This window comes from Oncorhynchus mykiss, chromosome 5 (genome assembly GCF_057628025.1).
Source record: "Oncorhynchus mykiss isolate SJ-2025 chromosome 5, ASM5762802v1, whole genome shotgun sequence".
Lineage (NCBI taxonomy): Eukaryota > Metazoa > Chordata > Actinopteri > Salmoniformes > Salmonidae > Oncorhynchus > Oncorhynchus mykiss.
The window spans coordinates 36,902,257-36,917,365 of record NC_143026.1 but is presented as its reverse complement, the minus strand read 5'-3'; the positions used below and the strand labels follow the sequence as shown (position 1 = coordinate 36,917,365).

Genomic DNA, 15,109 nt, shown 5'->3' with positions numbered 1-15,109 from the left:
GGCTAGAACGGCCAAACAAAAATGTTTTATACAGACGTTTTGCCCTTTAAAATTGGTATATTATGATCAAGTTCGATCTCCACAGTAAATTATTTTAAAAGTTTGCTAGAAATCAAGATATTTCATTACATAGTGATCCATTCTGACTACTACATTTGTCATAATGCAGGACCATGTGCTGACACAGACAATCATGGGCTGGCAGGCTAAGAGGAGGATCCATAGACAATAAGACTTTCTCAGGCAACATGAAAACGACTACATCGACCATGATCCTTTGCTAGTTACAGACATTTGAACCATTATCCATAGCGATTGTTTTGGTGCCATTCAGCCCCATTCAGCAATATGGCACGCTTCAAATTGAAATACTTCCGGCTTCTGCACCATTGAGAGTTTTCCATAGGAATACATGGATAACGTCAGCGCTATCAGTATCTACTGGTTTTAATGTCTGTGATCTGGGTTAGCTAACAACATTAGCTAAGCTAACGTCAGCAAGTGAACAAGATAGCGAGCTAGCTAGCATTAGCATTCTTGGTTATGACATATTTAAAGACCTAGGATTTTTTGCTATTTACTTTGTCTGTGTAAATTAGGTTAACGTTCATCTAAAAGCCAAAGTCTCAGAATGGGTCAAATTGTATTCTTCTTTTAGCTAACTATATTTGGTTAGATCACTCAGATGATGTATGAAAACAGAATAGCCAAATATCACATAGTTCAATCACATAAAATTTATATTTGCTGGGTAAAACTTTACAATAACTGCGGCCAGTGGTGGAAAAAGTACCAACTCCCATACTTGAGTAAAAGTAAAGATACTTTAATAGAAAATTACTCAAGTAAAAGTGAAAGTCACCCAGCAAACTCCTACTTGAGTAAAGGTCATATTTTCAAACAGCTCTTACACTAAAAGGGCATTATCACAATTTTCACAGTGTTATTCCAACCTCATAGGTTGGAAATATATATAAAATACAGGACAATTTAGTTTTTGACTGCTCTGGGCCTTTAAGCAGGCCAGAAGTCAGTTCATTCAATATTCTGCATTCTGAGATGAATGCAATTTCAACTCATGCAGTAGTCACAAGCATCTAAGCATGTAAGCATGTTGATACACTTGCCATGGATAATTTTATCTTCAAGTCTACCTGGGCCTGCTTACTGCTTATTCAGACATATTTGTTGATAGAACATCTTAATGTCATAAGGAGTTGGCCAGAGAGCAGAAACAGATGCATTAAAATAAAAAAGAGAACTCTATACAATTATATACCATATCTGGGGTGATAGAGAAAGAAAGAAACCAAGAGAAACTCTGTAATGACAATGTTACCGATAAAACCACAGAGCAAATCAATATCGTTTCCCCCCCACTTTTACTGACACCTCTGAGAATACTGTGTACTTCCTTAGCTTTTTTCATTTCGACAAGAGACGTGGTGGAATAATCCTTTATCCTCTTTGGGGTGTTCATTTGAATGCATGTTATACAAATGTCATTATGATTTACTTCTATCAGGCATCTTTTCAGAATCACATCAAAGTTAGTCTGAGTGAAGAGATGATCTTTGCCCTGCAGAACCAGCAGAAAGAGGATTGTGTGTGTGTGTGTGTGTGTACGTGTGCGTGTGTGTGTGTGTGTGTGTGTGTGTGTGTGTGTGGGAGCGAAAGAGAGCAAGAGAATGAGAAAAAGTGTGCACTAATGTAATACGTTTTCATAGAAATATGTTTTTTTAGTGCAGTCACAAAAGCAGGGACCTTTTAAAATGGGGAGTAGTTTGGACAGCATTAAGGAAAAAATATTATTCAGATGATTATTCACTGGTGCAGCACAAAGTGAGCACAGCATTTTCCAAAACACCAGTCAAATAGGATAATGTCCCTGCGACTTTGAGATGTGAACACTTTAGACTTGAAAAGTATGGCACATAGAGCAATGCATGGATGGATGGATCGCAACACGTGCCTTTTTCTATAAGCCCACAGATGTGCCAGAGGTTTTGAGTGATTGGCCGATTCCGACTGACACAATAGCAATACTGCAGATATGAATAGTTATAGAATGTCCCACATATTTTCTGGATCCGTTTAATTAAATACTTCAAAGATGTTGTTTCTTGAAAGTCTGAATACATTGATTGGAAAGGATGAATCAAAAGATCTCTCCTTTTCTCTCTCTCTCCACCTCTCTTTCTCTTCCTCCCTTTGCTTCCCTCCCATTTTTCCATCCTCCGTACTGTGATATGAGTCCCAGTTCTGACACAGCTGCCAGAAACTCTGGAGCTTTGGAACATCTGGGCCTAATGGTGAAAGGGTTCTGCAGACCAGACAGACATGGAGAGGGGGTTGGGGTCTAGAGAAAGACAGGAGCTCTCCCAACTCACTCCACATTACACTATGAAAGGGAAGTGAAGGAGCCTACCATTCATTGTCCTGCAGGCTCTATGAACACAGTCACACACATGCATACTGTATTATGATTAAAGTGTGTGAAATACTGCATGTGATCCATAGAACATTCCATCTGAATGATTTGAATTTGCTCTGAGAGATGAACGGTAAAGTAGTAAAGCAAATCTAACGTACCAATGCACTGTTTTGCCACTTCCTAACTGATGTGGTTGCTTTTGCAGTTTCAAGAGCTGACTTTAACTTTTTTTTTTATTGTTATTTTTATGGTAAGTACCATATGCATCCAAATAACTTGTAACAAAAATATATGAACTAATGGTTTCGCGAGGCTATTTTGTTCTAAAAACATCTCGTTTGCGAAGCAACTTTCCAATATCCTGAATAGTGTGACTGCTCACAAGAGGATGCCTATTGAATAAGACAGCACTAACTTATTCTAAGGCCAATAAGAGCACGACAAGTTTATAGATATGTTTAGTTGGCAGTTTTTTCCATTTCTACTTTCCATTTTCCTGTAGAAATGTATGAAGCCTCGTGATAGAGCAGGTGGGGAAGCTGAGGAACTTTATTTACTTCCTCAGATTTAGCCCCCCCCCCCCCCCCCCAACACACTAACACATTTCCAATTAGCCCTGGAGCAATACAGTATGGCTAATCTGGCTATCAAAACATTAATATTAGACTACCTTTTGTTTAGAGAAGTTTGTAAAGAAAATTGTAATTGCTCAGTGTATTTATCTGGGTAAAATTGAAAAGAATGCAGAGAAACGGCCAGAAACAGGTGACTTCCTGGGACTAAAAGGAAGCAGAATCTTACAGAGCCGCTATGGATGCTTCTACAGTAAGGTGAGACTGGGAGCTTGCAAGAAGACAGAGGAGCACACTCACTTGTCCAAAACGAAGTAAAGGTCAAACCCCCCATAGCAGGAGGACCCTGCCTCCCTCCTGTCAGGGCTTTGTCCTGCAGTGCCTGCCACCAGAATGGCCATCAGTGTGCAGATCTCTGCTGCAAGCATGGCCTGCCTGCAACTGCACAGAGACATTATTCCAGCTTCAGGAGAAGGCTGCAACGACAAAATTAACACATAAAAAAAATCCAGAGCAAGTCCAAATGATCTCCTTTCAGATTGTTTAAAGTAGTTCCTGTGTTCCCCAGTACCTCACAATGCTCTAAAATGTAAGATTCCAGGAATGAAATATTCCCAGTCTGGATCAGCGTCCCATCTCCTCCACAGCAGCAGTCCTGTGCTGGGAGACGGGAAGTGGAGCTGCTTGGCCTGAATCAGGAAGAGCTGTTCCAGGACAAACACACTCCCTCTCTCAAACACACACACACACACACACACACACACACACACACACACACACACACACACACACACACACACACACACACACACACACACACACACACACACACACACACACACTGGCAGAGGGGATACACTTTTGTCCCTCATTACTTTTTCCTTTCTCTCTTTCTTTTGTCTTTCTTTAAAAAAAGTGTTTTTGACTGTTCCCTACATCAGCAATAGCGCCACTTAGTGGTAGGTGTGATATGACTACACTGATCATGATTCCCCTTCAGTCTCTTGTTCCTTTTCATTTTAAAACACATTAGCACACTTTTCAAAAAACTTTATGTAAAGTTTATAACAGCAAAAACTTGTAACAAATCCTGTCTGATGTACAATATGTTAAATTATGCAAATGTTTTAGTGGATAAGTCTTTCATATTTGTTGCTTCACATGTTTTGAAGCAACACATCTATCGTACACTGGAACTAGTCAGTAGCAGCAGTTTAATTTAAACCTGTCACAATCAATCAAATCTGGCTAAATTGGTAAAAGCCATTGCTTTCCAATAGGTTGTAGTGATTACAGGTTTAACTTGTTACACACTCAAAGACACAGATCATTAATAAGAACATAATCTTGTTTTCTACATAAATGTTATTTTAATCATATGCATTGACTAACCTAAGGGTGCTAATTATGTTGTTCGATATGTTTCTAAACCCTTCTACATTGATATGGATGCTACTATGATTACGAATAATCCTGATGAATCGTGAATAATGATAAGTGAGAAAGTTACAGAAGCACATCACACCCCCAAGACATGCTAACCTCTCACCATTACAATAACAAAGGAGGTTAGCATTTTTTTTAAATGCATGATTCAATTAGGATTATCTGTAATCATGATAGCATCCACATGAATACAGAAGTGTTTAGAAACATATTCTATTCTTATTTACAATTAAAGTGACTGCAAAATGATACAATACATTATTTACCATTCATTTCTATTGAATAAGACAGCACTGACTTCTATTGGGCACAAAATAATCTGAAACACATCCAAAATACACAACATAAAATAAAACCATATAATCCAACATACAGTTGAAGTCGGAAGTTTAATACACCTTAGCCAAATACATTTGAACTCAGTTTTCACAATTCCTGACATTTAATCCCAGTAAAAATTCCCTGTTTTAGGTCAGTTAGGATAACCACTTAATTTTAAGAATGTGAAATGTCAGAATAATAGTAGAGAGAATTATTTATTTCAGCTTTTATTTCATTCATCACATTCCCAGTGGGTCAGAAGTTTACATACACTCAATTAGTATTTGGTAGCATTGTATTTAAACTTTTTAACTTGGGTCAACAGTTTTGGGTAGCCTTCCACAAGCTTCCCACAATAAGTTTGGTGAATTTTGGCCCATTCCTCCTGACAGAGCTGGTGTAACTGAATCAGGTTTGTAGGCCTCCTTGCTCGCACACGCTTTTTCAGTTCTGCCCACAAATATTCTATAGGATTGAGGTCAGGGCTTTGTGATGGCCACTCCAATACCTTGACTTTGTTGTCCTTAAGCCATTTTGCCACAACTTTGTAAGTATGCTTGGGGTCATTGTCCATTTGGAAGACCCATTTGCGACCAAGCTTTAACTTCCTGACTGATGTCTTAAGATGTTGCTTCAATATAGCCACATAATTGTCCCTCCTCATGATGCCATCTATTTTGTGAAGTGCACCAGTCCCTCCTGCAGCAAACACCCCCACAACATGATGCTGCCACCCCCATGCTTAACGGTTGGGATGGTGTTCTTCGGCTTGCAAGCATCCCCCTTTTTCCTCCAAACATAAAGATGGTCAATATGGCCAAGCAGTTCATCAGACCAGAGGACATTTCTACTAAACATACGATCTTTGTCCCCATGTGCAGTTGCAAACCGTAGTCTGGCTTTTTATGACGGTTTTGGATGAGTGGCTTCTTCCTTGCTGGGCGGCCTTTCAGGTTATGTCGATATAAGACTTGTTTTACTGTGGATATAGATACGTTTGTACCTGTTTCCTCCAGCATTTTCACAACAACCTGTGCTGTTGTTCTGGGATTGATTTGCACTTTTTCCACCAAAGTATGTTCATCTCTAGGAGACAGAACGCGTCTCCTTCCTGAGCTGTTTGATGGCTGCGTGGTCCCATGGTGTTTATACTTGCGTACTATTGTTTGTACAGATGAACGTGGTACCTTCAGGTGTTTGGAAATTGCTCCCAAGGATGAACCAGAATTGTGGAGGTCTACAATATTTGATATATTTTGATTTTCCCATGATGCCAAGCAAAGAGGCACTGAGTTTGAAGGTAGGCCTTGAAATACATCCACAGGTACTCCTCCACCTCCAAATGATGTTAATTAGCCTGTCTGAAGCTTCTAAAGCCATGACATCATTTTCTGGAGTTTTCCAAGCTGTTTAAAGGCACAGTCAACTTAGTGTATGTACACTTCTGACCCAATGGAATTGTGATACTTTGAATTATAAGTGAAATAATCTGTCTGTAAACAATTTTTGGAAAAGTGACTTGTGTCATGCACAAAGTAGATGTCCTAACTGACTTGCCAAAACTATAGTCTGTTTACAAGAAATTTGTGGAGTGGTTGAAAAATTAGTTTTAATGACTCCAACCTAAGTGTACGTAAACTTCCGACTTTAACTGTATATACATAAGGAATACATGCAAGTAGGTTACTATACAGTGCGGCAAAAAAAGTATTTAGTCAGCCACCAGTTGTGCAAGTTCTCCCTCTTAAAAAGATGAGATGAAAAAATGAGAAGAAAAAAAACCCAGAAAAATCACATTGTAGGATTTTTAATGAATTTGCAAATTATGGTGGAAAATAAGCATTTGGTCAATAACAAAAGTTTCTCAATACTTTGTTATATACCCTTTGTTGGCAATGACAAAGATCAAACATGTTCTGTAAGTCTTCACAAGGTTTTCACACACTTTTGCTGGTATTTTGGCCCATTCCTCCATGCAGATCTCCTCTAGAGCAGTGATGTTTTGGGGCTGTTGCTGGGCAACACGGACTTTCAACTCCCTCCAAAGATTTTCTATGGGGTTGAGATCTGGAGACTGGCTAGGCCACTCCAGGACCTTGAAATGCTTCTTACGAAGCCACTCCTTCGTTGCCCGGGCAGTGTGTTTGGGATCATTGTCAAGCTGAAAGACCCAGCCACGTTTCATCTTCAATGCCTTTGCTGATGGAAGGAGATTTTCACTCAAAATCTCACGATACATGGCCCCATTCATTCTTTCCTTTACACGGATCAGTCGTCCTGGTCCCTTTGCAGAAAAACAGCCCCAAAGCATGATGTTTCCACCCCCATGCTTCACAGTAGGTATGGTGTTCTTTGGTAGCAACTCAGCATTCTTTGTCCTCCAAACACGACGAGTTGAGTTTTTACCAAAAAGTTATATTTTGGTTTCATCTGACCATATGACATTCTCCCAATCTTCTTCTGGATCATCCAAATGCTCTCTAGCAAACTTCAGATGGGCCTGGATATGTACTGGCTTAAGCAGGGGGACACGTCTGGCACTGCAGTATTTGAGTCCCTGGCGGCGTAATGTGTTACTGATGGTAGGCTTTGTTACTTTGGTCCCAGCTCTCTGCAGGTCATTCACTAGGTCCCCCCATGTGGTTCTGGGATTTTTGCTCACCGTTCTTCTGATCATTTTGACCCCACGGGGTGAGATCTTGCGTGGAGCCCCAGATCGAGGGAGATTATCAGTGGTCTTGAATGTCTTCCATTTCCTAATAATTGCTCCCACAGTTGATTTCTTCAAACCAAGCTGCTTACCTATTGCAGATTCAGTCTTCCCAGCCTGGTGCAGGTCTACAATTCTGTTTCTGGTGTCCTTTGACAGCTCTTTGGTCTTGGCCATAGTGGAGTTTGGAGTGTGACTGTTTGAGGTTGTGGACAGGTGTCTTTTATACTGATAACAAGTTCAAACAGGTGCCATTAATACAGGTAAAGAGTGGAGGACAGAGGAGCCTCTTAAAGAAGAAGTTACAGGTTTGTGAGAGCCAGAAATCTTGCTTGTTTGTAGGTGACCGAATACTTATTTTCCACCATAATTTGCAAATAAATTCATTAAAAATCCTACAATGTGATTTTCTGGAATTTTTTTCACATTTTGTCTGTCATAGTTGAAGTGTACCTATGATGAAAATTACAGGCCTCTCTCATCTTTTTAAGTGGGAGAACTTGCACAATTGGTGGCTGACTAAATACTTTTTTGTTCCACTGTATGATGAGAAGTGCAAATATGCTGTTGTGAAAAATACAAGGTCAACAGAAGCAACACCAAGCACCATATGCGCTATTGAGGGCACAGTGATGTCCAGTCGGTAGAACCTCATAAAGGTATGGGGAATACCCCAACACATTCAGATCTCTTGAACAGAGATGCCTTTGAACAATGCCCATGTTGTAGCCATAGCTCTGGTGAAGTGAGCCCTCAGACCCTCCAGGGGTAAAAAAAAAAAACGGGAAAAAAAGGCTTTCCCCTTGTCCAATAGGTCCTGCTGTTCTCTCACCCTGAATAGGGTGGCGAGAATTAAACTGAGAGGTGGGAACACTTGAAGTTGTTGGTCCATTGGTGTGCCAACTCGTTTACCCCTATTGCCTGTTCGTGAAAATTGCAGGCAGTGTGCGTTTTTGCGCAATGCAAAGAGATCTATAGATGCCTGTCCTTAATTGTCCCATATTTGGGCCAGTATCTGGTGATGGAGTGCCCACTCCCCATATAGGGTATTCCCCCTGGACAACAAGTCCGCCCCTGTTTTCAGTACGCCTGGGACATTGGTCGTGTGTAATGATAAGAGATGTGCTCTGTTCCACAAAGGGAGTTTGTGGGCTAGTTTGTGCAGGCGCAGAAATCGGGCACCACCCTGGCGGTTGATGTATGCCATTGTAATGTATTGTATTGTCTGTTCTGGTCAGGATATTGCAATTCCAGAGAAAAGGCAGAAATTGCTTTAGGGCTTAAAGCACTGTAAGCAATTAGAGGTAGTTTTTGTGAGTGAGGTGGAGTTGTGTGGGCCATAGTCTGTTCATATCTCTGCCTTGGTAAACTGCATCTGTCCTCAGTCATCACCTTCCTCACAGCTACTAGCCCTAGGATAGAGACTTTGGCCTTTGGCGAAGTTGGAACAGGGTGAGGCACTGGCGGAATGGTATGACTCGCGCTTCTGATATGAAGTATTATTTAAGAAGGAAATATTATTTATTCTGATACCCCCCCCCCCCCACCACAACCCTTTTGGGAATCAGGAAGTAAGGAGAGTAGAAGCCCTTTTGCTCAACAGAAAGGAGTTCTCCTCCTCTAGTATTCGAGCTAAATCGCCATTCGCCACTGAAACCACCACTCCATTGAATGAGGGGAATTTTCTGGCGAACTGAAGCCTGTAGCCTCTCGTAACCGTAGTCAGGACCCAGGACCCATGGACTGCCTGTGTGGCGAGGTGGCCACTGTTCATTTGACTCATATATTCATATAGTTGGGGTGGCTGTGGTGTAGGACTGTCTGCCCCAGTTTCTGTTTTGAGCGGATGTGGATTAGCAGTATGCTGGGCCGCTGGTACTGACCTCTTCCTGCCGAGTTGGCACACTGGCTCGTGTAATGGGGAAATTTGTATTGTATGTGTCCATATAACTGAGTATGTGACTAACCTTGTAAAACTATCATATTATAATCTCCTGTTCTTGGGAGTATCATCCTGTGTTGCAAACCAGCTTGCTCCTGTGTCCTTGTATGGATAAAAGGAGAACTGAAAGTCCCGCCCAAGAACAGGAAACTATAAAGATATGTGCTTATCACCCAATGCTTTGGAATTCAGTGTCTACACTGCACTGTGTAACTCTGTTATTCTCTCTGAGCTCAGAAAAGAAAGAATCTTAGTTTGACTTGGACTCTTGGATTGTGGAAGTTGGATTTGGATTGTGGAAGTTGTGTTGGGACAGGATCCGGGTCGAAAGCCTCTCCTTTTGCTCTGTGCAGTTCCACACTCTGCCGCATAGTAGCGACAGTGGGGCCAAACAGTTCCTTTGGCTCGATGGGAGCATCTAGGAAGTCTGCCTTCTCCTTCTCTGTGAGGCTGGACAGGTTCAGCCACAGAGCTCTCTCACCCAAACGTGACGCACCCACAGCCTTGGTTAGCTCCCCTGGAGGCGCAGAGGTTGAGGTTTGAGACTACACAGATCTCTTCGAAGAGTAGTGAGTTTGGCTGGCTCTTGTCAAGGAGGTTGCCCATCTCTTCCAGTAGCTCGCTCTGATATGTCACCTCGTGGTGGATGGAGGCAGAAAAACGTTCCAACTTCCCAGGGAAAGTCAGGACAGAGAGCAGAGGCACGGCGTTCTGGGTTGAGGTGGCTGTCCAGAGAGCATTCTACGACTGGAGGAACTCCATATTGTGCAATACCATGGCAGTGGTGTCCCTGGCTAGGGCTTTGCCAGATATGGGCTTGTCCCAGTTGTATTTGGCCTACAACAAGCAGGTTGGTATGGCTGGGATACGTTGCTTTCCCGAGGTGGTACGGGACAGAAGCCTCTTTCCCTCGAACCTGTCCCTCTCAGCATTCTGTCCTCCCAACCTCCTCCACCTCCTCTTCTCTATGGAAGAGACACAGTATATCGTCTTCATTCTCGTCCATGATCAAGTCATCTTCCCCTAATGCTAGGCTGTCAAACCGCATATACGGGGGGAGAATGTCCATAACCTCAGCCCAGTTGTGCTCAGTATGGGCAAGTATGGGTTGTTCAGTTGTCTGTTCACCCGAAAGCTGGGAGGACGATGAGCGTGGAGCGGTAGCCTATCGTACCCGACGTTTGAGGCTAGAATTTGCCATAGCTCGAGCATTGACACTTTTCGACACTGTAACCGTGTAGCTAGTAGACTGTTGTTAGCCAGCTAGTGTTCACTTTGGTAGCCTAGCTATAGCAAACATGTTGTTAGCTAGCTAGTGTTCACTTTGGTAGCCTAGCTATAGCAAGCATGTTGTTAGTGGAAGAGAATGTGTGTTCTTCATAGCTGTCAAAAATGTTATTTTTCCACCTAGGTGGGAATAAGTGCCACAAAGTAGGTAGCTAAGTGGGCAAGAGCTAGCCATGAACTACAGACTGAAACGTTTTCTTCATTGTGAGCTCAATGAGAAGTTGCTTTCTTATGTTCGGTGGGGTCCTTGACGGTCCACATGTGAACAGTTTAGCAGGAAAGCAGATGTCCAAGTTGATCAAATCCGTAAGAGAGATAAAAGAAGCAAAGATAGGAGTGAACTATGGGCCCATATAGGAAGTGGAGTGGTCCACTATTGTCCGTTGCTCCTGTCTCTCTACAACAGACGTTTTGTGATAGGAACCTTCCTTTACTCTGCCCATAAAAGGAGACACTACCCATAAGTGAGAGACCTAACAAGTAATTGAAATATAACAGGATTTTGCAACCCTCTTAGATGTCCACTGGTAGACAGTAAAAGTAAAAGTTGTCAAAAATATATATAGTAAAGTACAGATATCCCAAAAAACGACTTAAGTAATTCTTAAACGTTTTTTAAAAACTTAATTAAGTACTTTACACCACTGCTGGTATCTATACTGTACAGTCACATCTGCTAACTACTTTGTTACTTGTTGATTTCAAGTCTCTTGGGACTTTCCTTATAACTCTCCTTGTAGATGATCATACATACAGTAGCTTACACTCCATTTACATGTTTCTAGACAGATCTGGAAGTGTCTAATTCACTTGTTATTGTGTCATTATTCAGGATAATGAATAGGCAACAGTCTTATAGTGGTGGGGAAAATAGATTAGGCTATTTCAAGGAACTATAGTCTGATCATCAAATTTCATTTAAGTTGTTCTGTAGGCTTACTATAAATCCAAATGGAAAGCATGAATTTACATAAATATAATTTTTCCATCCTGTAGTATAGGCTGCATTTATTGGTTGCACTATCATGTGGTACAGTAGCCTAATCATTGTAAAGTATGAGGGATGCTGATGCGGGTCTAGAGACAGACTAGAGTCATTACGAGGCACAGTAGAGCGTACCTGCTGCACAGACAAGACCGGACAAAATAACTATTGTGGAGCTCTTCCAAAGGTAAGTGCCTCTCTGACAATAGTCATCCTGCAGATTTCTATGAAATGGGAACTTTGGTCTTCTCAGTCATATGAATTTCACTCACCATTCTCGCTGAGCTTATACAGTAAAGCAATTGTTTCAGTAAGAACATAAGTGCCATTTGATAAGTTATAGTAAAATATAATAACAACAAATCATGATGGAGGGGATTTGTCCAAATGTCAACCTTTCATGAATGAGTATGGTTATGATGATTTTTTTTTTGAGGGAATGTTGTTGTGTATGGCTTTATCATTTTCGAACTGTGTTCAAATACATCTGTATTTGATTATTTGTTAGGATTTTGAGGATTTTCAAATAATTTCCTATAAATAGCCAACTACCAAATACTTATTTCAAATACTATTTTCAAATACCTGGGTTAAATGCATGGGAGTGTATTTGAGTCAGTGTATTTGAGTATTTCTAAATACATTCCAATATTCAACTATTTGTCTTTACAAATAAAAAATATCTAAATACTTACTCCCAAATGTCTTTCCAATACCTTCAATAGTATTTGAACACCGATCTGATCGTTTTCCTTTTCCATTCTTTCCTTTTCTTAAAACAAATCTGTCTGTATCTGCAAAGTTTTTAATGGCAAAATGTACACTATACCTCATTTTTCTAATGTGATTCCACTTGGAAGGGGACTTGTGAAAATGGAGATTGCGTCACTGAATGAAACTGCTGTGAACAGCAACATGCACGGCGTCGCTATGGACAGCGCCAACCGCACCTATATGCCTTATTACCTGCATTCCACCGGCATGGCCATCAGCTACATCCTATGCTATGTGGTGGTTCTCCTGCTCTGTGTCGGGGGGAACGTGCTAGTCTCCCTGGTGGTCCTCCGGAACCGCAACATGCGCTCTGTCACTAACCTCTTCATCCTCAACTTGGCCATCAGTGACCTGCTCATTGGAGTGTTCTGTGTTCCAACGACTTTGATTGACAGCCTGATATCAGGTGGGGAGTTTTGCTTGTTATAGCCTGGACTCATTATTGGGACGCTTGTCGTGACAAATTATAGTTACTACTGGTGCATACATTTGTTGCTTTGCGAATGAGTGATCAGAACTGTTCTGCAGTCCTTTTGTCTGCATCATTAAATCCAGACATCTAAATTCCCAGTCTGCTTTGATTTAACATTTTCTTAACCTCTTGGGAATTTAGCATAATATTGGAATAGTGCTTGTATTTTGATTCAAATGGGACTTTCTTTGTATTTATCAAAGGTTTCCCTGTGGAGTGGAGTGAAAACGCTGAATTTCAATCAACTTGGTGTTGATATGATTTAAAAAGTGAATATCTATTACATGTATGCGTTTTCCCACCTTTTCACCCCTTTGCTCCCTTCACATATATTTACACTGAGTATACAAAACATTAAGAAAACCTAAAAATACACAGTGAAACAACAAGTCAATAGTGTCCTTCTTAATCCCTGCCAGCTATGCATATGTAGCCTGGTCCCAGATCTGCTCATGCTGACTCCATGGCTGTCTTAAGCCAAACATGTTTGGCATGACAATTCTTTAATGAGTCGGCGAGGGAGAGCAGAAACAGACTGGCAACCAGGCTACTGCTTGTGTAATGAAGTTTGTCTTTTCAGGATGGCCATTTGGCCAGATTACATGCACCATGAGTAACCTGGTCCAGGGGATGTCAGTGTCAGCATCCGTCTTCACTCTGGTGGCCATAGCTGTTGACAGGTAATACCCCAGTGGGCTAGTCTGATAGACCACCACACTAGCCCTGTCCCTCATCTGGTTGTGCTCTTGTGAATTTCATTGCTTTAAGTGTCAAGCCACACATTTGTAAAGGGTCCTCTTTCATCATATTCAGCGTTTTGTTATTGGGTAGCCTTAATGATGGTAAAGAATGGATGACCAAAATAATGGTCTATTACCATCTCAATGATGGTAAAGGACTGGAAAAGAAGAGGGAATCTAGTAATGGCTGACAGAGAAATGTTTAATTGCTTTACTAATGCAGGGACTATATTGCATTTTGTGATAATAATTTAGCACAAATAATCAGTGAGTAATATTCACAATGCCACTGGTGCCATCTGAAGGGTGATGTCTCTCTTTCTTTCTCTACCTCTCCGTCCTTTCTCAGGTTCACAGGTATTGTGTACCCCTTTAGACATCGGATAAGGCCTGTGACTGCTCTCCTCACCATCCTCTTCATCTGGGTGCTGGCGTTTGCTGTCATCTGCCCCTCGGCCGCCAACCTGACTGTCATCCAGCTGGAGGACACCTACATGCTCCAGGACAACCAGACCTACCCTGTCTTTGTCTGCTTCGAGAACTGGCCCCGACCCGAGATGCGTCGGGTCTACACCATGGTCATCTTTGTGCACGTGTACCTGGCCCCCCTGGGCATCATCAGCATAATGTATGGCTGCATCGCTGCCAAGCTCTCTATCAACCTGAGGCAGGTGAGGCTGGCAAAAGTGCGAAGGGCCCGCTCCCAACGCCGTGTTAAAGTGATCAAGATGCTGACCATGGTGGCTGTGCTCTTCATGGTGTCATGGCTACCTCTGTGGACGTTAATGCTGCTGACTGACTATAGGGATCTGGACACGCAGCAGATTGACTTCCTCAGCAGCTACCTATTCCCTGTCGCCCACTGGCTGGCCTTCTTTAACAGTGGGATTAACCCCATCATCTATGGCTTCTTCAATGAGAACTTCCGCAGGGGGTTCCAGGCTGCAGTGGCCTGCAGGCCCTGTTCACAAACAATAACAACAGTTGTGGTTAATACACGCTTCAACTTCCCGCCTCCTAACAGAGTATTCAATGATAACCCTGAGTCATCTGGTGGGAAGAAAGGCCACTGCTCCAAGGCCACTCCCAAGATTATCCCACATGTAACCCATGGAATCGTCCTGGATGACAGGAATGTTGCACCCAACAGGGTGATTGGTGCCTGGGTGGAGTGACTGTAATTAGGGCTATGACGATTATGGAATTTTGGGCAACGATTGTCATGCAAATTGTCATGTTTTTTTTGTCATAACAGTTACAGGCGGGGTTCTACTAAGCTAACGCATATAATTGTTTTAAGATGTCATACCGTAGATCATTTAGCTATTTGATTTTGAATTGCAGGACCCCTGTATGTATAAAAAATATATGACATTTTTTAAAATAAAACATTGAATTTGGCTTTACATCTAATAGCCTATAGAAA

General features: G+C 41.8%; 2 protein-coding genes across 4 annotated transcripts in view; one reads left to right on the top strand and one right to left on the bottom strand.

The window, feature by feature from the left end:
• Positions 1–3,874, bottom strand: part of antxr1b (ANTXR cell adhesion molecule 1b) — a 46,687-nt gene extending 42,813 nt beyond the window's left edge. The window contains exons 1-2 of one of the 3 annotated variants that reach the window (XM_036977388.2): positions 3,578–3,874; positions 3,307–3,482 (exon numbers count right to left, since the gene is read on the bottom strand). In XM_036977388.2, the coding sequence (XP_036833283.2) occupies positions 3,307–3,461 (155 nt within the window). In that variant the 5' untranslated portion in view covers positions 3,462–3,482; positions 3,578–3,874. The remainder of the gene's footprint in view (positions 1–3,306; positions 3,483–3,577) is intronic. The other 2 variants (XM_090234716.1, XM_036977390.2) reach the window with 2 other exon arrangements.
• Positions 3,875–12,438: 8,564 nt separating this feature from the next.
• LOC110523709 (neuropeptide FF receptor 1) lies at positions 12,439–15,109 on the top strand. Its single transcript, XM_021602649.3, has 3 exons — positions 12,439–12,877; positions 13,524–13,623; positions 14,033–15,109. The coding sequence occupies exons 1-3, from the start codon at positions 12,514–12,516 to the stop codon at positions 14,856–14,858; spliced, it is 1,290 nt and encodes a 429-aa protein (XP_021458324.3). The 5' UTR covers positions 12,439–12,513; the 3' UTR covers positions 14,859–15,109.

Coding starts and splice junctions, on each gene's coding strand:
- LOC110523709 (XM_021602649.3), top strand. CDS start 12,514: ATGTACACTATACCTCATTTTTCTAATGTGATTCCACTTGGAAGGGGA. Junction 12,878..13,523: donor GATTGACAGCCTGATATCAG/GTGGGGAGTTTT, acceptor TTGTCTTTTCAG/GATGGCCATTTGGCCAGATT. Junction 13,624..14,032: donor GTGGCCATAGCTGTTGACAG/GTAATACCCCAG, acceptor GTCCTTTCTCAG/GTTCACAGGTATTGTGTACC.